General features: G+C 49.7%; 1 protein-coding gene across 5 annotated transcripts in view; it reads right to left on the bottom strand.

Moving 5' to 3' along the window:
- Nucleotides 1-6: 6 nt before the first annotated feature.
- Znf827 (zinc finger protein 827) overlaps nt 7-6,000 on the bottom strand; it is a 161,734-nt gene continuing 155,740 nt past the window's right edge. For 2 of the 5 annotated variants that reach the window (XM_028753389.1, XM_028753391.1), the window contains exons 12-14: nt 5,093-5,284; nt 4,557-4,749; nt 7-1,300 (exon numbers count right to left, since the gene is read on the bottom strand). In XM_028753389.1, the coding sequence (XP_028609222.1) occupies nt 481-1,300; nt 4,557-4,749; nt 5,093-5,284 (1,205 nt within the window). In that variant the 3' untranslated portion in view covers nt 7-480. Of the gene's footprint in view, nt 1,301-2,751; nt 2,785-4,556; nt 4,750-5,092; nt 5,285-6,000 lie in introns of all 5 variants that reach the window. The other 3 variants (XM_028753390.1, XM_028753393.1, XM_028753394.1) reach the window with 2 other exon arrangements.

Below are 6,000 nucleotides of genomic sequence, written 5' to 3'. Positions count from 1 at the left end.
CACTATAACACACACACCATAACACACACACACACACACACACACACACTTTTTCTTTCCCATTCCACAAATGCCCACAAGACCCCACTCACCCAACAGAAAACCCAATGTACCAGTAGAGAAGCTCCCAAGTGCTCATTGCTATTAAGGACACTCTCTTTAGGGTTTAACATGACAGAATTCCTTTCAGAGAGAAGTACGGAGGACTGAAGTGGGAGGATGGCTGGGGAGGCATGCCTCTGAAGGTAGACGTAGGCAGCAGATCACCTCTCTGAAGACTGGATAAAGCAGCTTTTAGGTCAATGCAATAGGTATACATACAGAGCCAATTTTCTATTCCTTACTAAAGATATACAGTACACATGGTCCAGACCCCTGGGGTCTGAGTGTTTTGCAGCAACATACACCTGCTGGGGTTGTGTTTTGGGTTTTGTCTTTTCCTGTCTGTCTCCTGGTTTTTGGTACAGAACGTGGCTGTCCTCAGACAGTGTCTGCTCTCTCTCTTAGTCCAAGATAGGCAAGGAAGGAGTGTTTGGGTGAGGGGATGCTGGGAGGTGCAGTCTGAGGTCGTGGAGGGTGGAATGTGAGATCCAGGTGGTTTCTGGGGTACAACATTGTCAAGGGAATGAGATGGGCAACATCTGAGTTCCGGTATTTGTCAAGATGCAGCGGGGAGCCACTGAAGGCCAAGGCCTTGAGTGCCAGGTTGGGCTCCGAGCTGCTGCCGTGGGCTGCTGACAAGGCCACGGTCTGCAGAGCCTGAGAGGCAGACATGACTGACAGCGGGGACAAGAGACTCCGGCCACCCCCCACAACCAAGAGTGGGGCTCCAGGGCCAGCTGGCTCTCTGGAGGCTGGACTCAGGCCTTTCTTGTCCTCCTCAGGGCCATCTCCACTCTGGTGCTTCTTCACATGGCGGCTGAAGACAAAAGGGTGTGTGGTCTTGAACAGGCACTCTCCGCAGCTGAAGGTCTGGCGGGGGGCGTGCTTCAGCTTCTTGTGCAGATTGAGATTGTCCTTGCGCTTGCAGCTATAGCTGCACTGGTCACAGTGGAAGGGCCGCTCCCCGGTGTGCACGCGAACATGCTCGATGAGCTTGTTGGCCGTCTTAGACAGGTAGCCGCACTGGTCACACTTGTAGTGGTTGCCCAGGCGATGCTCGCGGGTGTGCGTCTCCAGCTCCAGCTGGTTGGCCTTCACTGTCTGGCAGATCCGGCACTTGTACTCCATCTTATAGTGGGTCTTGAGGTGGCACTCCATGGCAGCAGGGCGGTTGGTGGAATAAATGCAGAATGGGCACCTGCCAGGGGAAGCAATGGAAAGGAGCCTCAGCAAGGAGGGCCCGCTGGGAACCCGGCATCTCCCCTCCTTGCCAGCCTGCACTGGGTCAGCCCTTGGGTCCCCAGGGCCTGGCCTGCTCCACCCTGCCACCTCTCAGATGGCTCTGCTTGGCTTCACTGCTGACAGTGCAGTCCAGGTTAACAGGGAGCTCTGGGAGGCCCACTTAGCTGGTTTTGGGGCTCCAGGCTGCAACAGCCAAGGCCTGTCCTCTCAAAGGAGCAGAGGATTCAAGGAGCAGATAAAACTGGTACTCCCCTCCTGCCCCCACCCAGCCCCTGGGGCCCTTTCCACCCCCTCCCCACACTGGACATGGCAGAAGTCTGGGCTTCTTGACCTCCCCTCTAGATGGGAGAAACACAAAGAATCGACTTTTCATGCACCACACCAAGCACACGCAGAGAGGCTGAGAGGTTTTAAAGAACAGCTTATAGGGAGAGCTACCTCCAGCAAACAGAAAGTCACAGGAGTCAGAGTCGTGCTTATTAAAGGGGTGTTAGGATGAAAAGGCCTGTGCATGTCCCTGTGTGCCAATGGTGTGTGTGTGTGTGTGAGTGTGTGTGTGAGTGTGTACCAACATCATGTGGACTCTCAGAATGTTGTCTCCTAAAGTACCGGTTCTTCATCAGGAATGGAAGGTGAGGACCATGGTAGGGGCCTGGGAGAAGGAAGCCCACACAATGGCCCCTCTGCTCATAAGGGATGAGGAGGAAGGGAACTGCTCTCCAGAGCTTGAAGACATTCTTAGGACATAGTCATGGCATAGCAATACCAGTGATCCAACTGGAACATGAATTCTCCAAGGGTAGGACTTTTTGAGATTTCTTTTGCATTCTCTACAGTGCTTAAGAGAGCGCTCAGGACATGCTGAGTCACGATCTGAGCATCTTTACAGGTAATTGAGGTAGATTCAAAATGGTAGGCTGAGTCCCAGCTCTGGCACCTGGGTAGGTGTTTCCTCTAGCACAAGGTCTGGGTATCTCTGGCTTGGGTTCTCCATTCTTTCCATCATGGATTTCGCTACGACCAGCCCTGTCAGGGAGGCTGTGGGGAGTGGGGTGGGTATGTTTACAAATCTGTGGGCTTCACTTTTGGGAAGCTGCCAGGTTTGAGTTTGTGGCTTATAGGATAACTGTAGCATGTGTGCTCTTTCCAAAAAGAATGCAGATGCCTGAGTGGCTGCCTCAGCTTGGACTCAGCTCCTGCAAGGCAGGGCTCAGAAGGGGACTGTCCTCAGAGGGTTGGAGAGATGTTCAGCAGAGCCTAACACAATCAGGTGCACCGTGCACTGGCTCCTCAGCACCAAGCTCGCCGTTAGCCCTTGAACCTCAGCTCACAAAAGAGTGCACAGAGATATAAAGCCCATTCCCAGGTCAAGTGCACACACAACCCCTACGCCAAGCTGGGCCTTACCTAGAGGAGTCTGACACTCACCACTGTCCTGAGCTACGGCAAAAGAAAAATAATAGTATAATCTTATTTGATCTGCATTATGAACAGGATATAGAGTACAAGCAGTCCCATCACAGAAAAGCATTAGACATCGGCGGTCTGCCTCACATTAAGGATGTTTCTGTGACCCTCAGCTGAATCTGTTATTTCACTGCTCTGCAACGCACTTGGGCTTTTCCACACTCCCATTATTTATCTTAAAGACACGTTCTCCAGAAAATTAATTCTCTGATATTCCAAAAGAAACAAAACAAAACAAAACTCACTGTATAGCCAGAGGGAATTATCAATATTTTTTTTTCAAAATGTTCTTCTACTTGGTCGTCCTAGAACATAAACTATCATGCAGGGGATGGTTAGCACCGACAGGCAGTGTCTGACCCAGGAAAAGCACTGAAGTCATCCTGAGGTCTTCCTGGCTTAGGCCTGCTTAGGGTTCCAAAAGGTGAGTGGCAAGGCCACAGTGGCGTGGGTGGGACTGAGCTACGGCAAGGTATCACTCCATCCAGAGGAGGCGGGTTCTTCTTTTTAATAAAGAATATACAAATTTCAATAAAGAGGCGGAGGGATTAAACTCAAAGTCCCAGATAAGCTTCTGTAGGCACCTCCCATATATCGGTTGAATGAATTATAAAGTCATCCTCTCGTCTATGACCCGCCCATCTACACACCTCAAGGGTAGATCCAAATGGGATGGGATCAGCAGTCGGTGCCATTGCCCAACCTTCCTTTTTTTTTTCTTTTCCAGAGGATGCCCTGACCAGCCAGCCCCACTCCGCCACCAATACTCTGCTCCAGGTTCCTCTGGGCTCTCCAACTCTTACCCATTCAGGAGGCATTGTGAGTTTCAAGGATAAAAATATTTTAAAATGAAAGACCCCTCCTCTGCTTATATTAAAAAAATAAAAGAAAACGTGTTCCTGATTCTTCTAACTCCATGGTGATTTTAGATTAAAAAAACGCCTTGACAATTGTATCTTTCTGTATCCAACTATTTGATGCTTCTGTTTCTTTACTAGATCCAAAATGTCTTGCGACAGGGACTCTGCTTCCAGAATCACTGGAAGAATAAATTCTGGTAGTTTTGGGACATAAATTTCTTAAGGTGAAAATGATATTTTATTCTTCATGAGTCCTTTAGCATATATGGTCAGTCCAGCTGCAGAGTACGTTTAGTAATAACTTATGGGTCTCACTCGAGGCCAGGGGCCTTGTTGCAAATACTGTGTAAGGATGATGCTCCTGGTCTAGCTCTTTTGGGGAGGTGTCAGCATGTCTGCAGGAAGAGAGAAGCACTTGATGTTGCATGAACACAGTTGCCTCTCGTCTGATCAAACCACCAAGGTCCTGCTTTGGAGGCTGGGTGCCTATAGTTCTTAAGAGCTAAATATATGTCAGGCCATCTAAAAAATAAATGCAGTAACTTGCAGGGACAACTGTGGAAAGCTCGATGCATGAGGATGCTAGCCTGGCATCCACTGCAGTAGGAGTCTACTCTTTCATGCAGGGCCGACACTTTGTACTCTTCCTTGCTGCAAGCCTGAGGGTACTTGTGAAGTGGCTTTTCTTGCTAATGTCTGTTGACTCCCTTGAGGACAGCTGGAACCCCATCAAGCCAGAGGCAGCAGGTCTTTCTGATTAACTCCCCTCATACTATGATCCCCCATTTTGTGATCCCCAAAACCTTTATGAGGGGATTGGGTAGGGCAGGGGAAAGGGGTACTTAATAACAACTCAATAAAAGATTCTGTACTTGCTTTCCTTACTTGAGCCCACCGGTGGGGACAGTATGGCATTTCTTATGCTCCAGCAGCTGTTCGGGGGTCTTCATGAACTTGTGGCACACGTCACACTCAAACATCCGGGTGATGAGGTGGATTTGCAGATGGCGCTCAAACATATTCTTCGTCTTGCAGACAAAGTTGCAAAAAACGCATTCGAACCCTGAAAGGACCGAAGCTGGGTGTAGGGGTGTGTAGGGAAGGACAGCAGGTAGGTGGTTGGGCGGTCGGCCGGGTGGGCCCGGGGCTGGACTCCCCTTCCTTCCAACCCGGCATTTCATAACACACCGCTGTATAGGCACCATCCCTAAATCTGAACTAGAAAACTGAACATTCAGCTTCAGAGTCCACATCCCCCTCCCGTTTCCCACCCCATTCCTGAGCACAAATCAAGCCAAAGCAAAGGGCTCCTTTTCAGTAGTGAGCACCGTGCTGCAGTTTGTTTTCCTCACGAAGATTTATTCTCTAGACTAGGTCACCTAGTGTGGTCAGGGTGAGCAGGCCACGTCCACCCCTCTCACCTTTCTCTGGCTTTTCCTCGTTGTTCAGTGATGGCTGGCTCCCAGGTACCACAGAGATGACTAGCAAGTTGTTCCCGCCCTTGTTTTTCTGGGAGCTGTCTGAGTCATCTTTGCCATTGGCTGAATCACTCAGAGTTGACAGTGAGGATGAGGAGGGGCTGTTTGATTCACTGGGGGTCTTCCTATCATCCCCTGGAAAAAGAAAATGAGGCAGGTCTGTTATTGGGGGGAGAACCCCTTAGGAAGATGGCAGATGAGAAAGGCTGCCAGCAGCACCTGGGAGCTTCAGCACTTCCTGCTCCCCGGGGCACCTGCTGGGAGGCTGAGTCTAGTGCAGCCCCAGTGAGGCCATGTGTGGCCTGTTGAGCCCTGATGTCTGTGGGCATTTATTAAGGTCTTAGGTGGATCTCACATGTCCCTGAGCTTTGCCCACGGTCTGTTAACACTTTAGATGCTTGTCTCATAGTTTGTTTTTCCCAGATTTCTTAGGTCTGAGGATGTAGGTCAGTATTTGAGAGTGGACTTAGCATGCATGAGGGTCTGGGTTCAATCCACAGTGTGCGTATGGCACACACATCTCACAGACACTACTGTCGTTCCTACTTGGCAGAAGGACAAACTTGGCCCAGATCAGATGTGATCTCTGAACCAAGCTCGGTGAGTTGAGTATGTTCACACTCATCAGCAGACACTGGACTCTCCTGCAGAGCCAGGCATAAAGAAGTTAACAAGTCATTCAAACCTAATGCCGTGAGACTTTAGCAACTAGAAAATCCTGAGAAACAGGGATTAGATCTATTATTGTTACTAAAACAGCTAAAAATCAGAATGTATCAAACAACAACTTTTACAACACTGGAAAAGAGGCAATGAAGAAATCGGTCTCTGAGAGACAGGACAAAGGAGGC

The sequence above is a fragment of the Grammomys surdaster genome, unplaced genomic scaffold, assembly GCF_004785775.1.
Source record: "Grammomys surdaster isolate TR1022 unplaced genomic scaffold, NIH_TR_1.0 125947, whole genome shotgun sequence".
Classification (NCBI taxonomy): domain Eukaryota; kingdom Metazoa; phylum Chordata; class Mammalia; order Rodentia; family Muridae; genus Grammomys; species Grammomys surdaster.
Note: the sequence above shows the minus strand (reverse complement) of the source record. Positions and strands in the feature narration are given on the sequence as shown.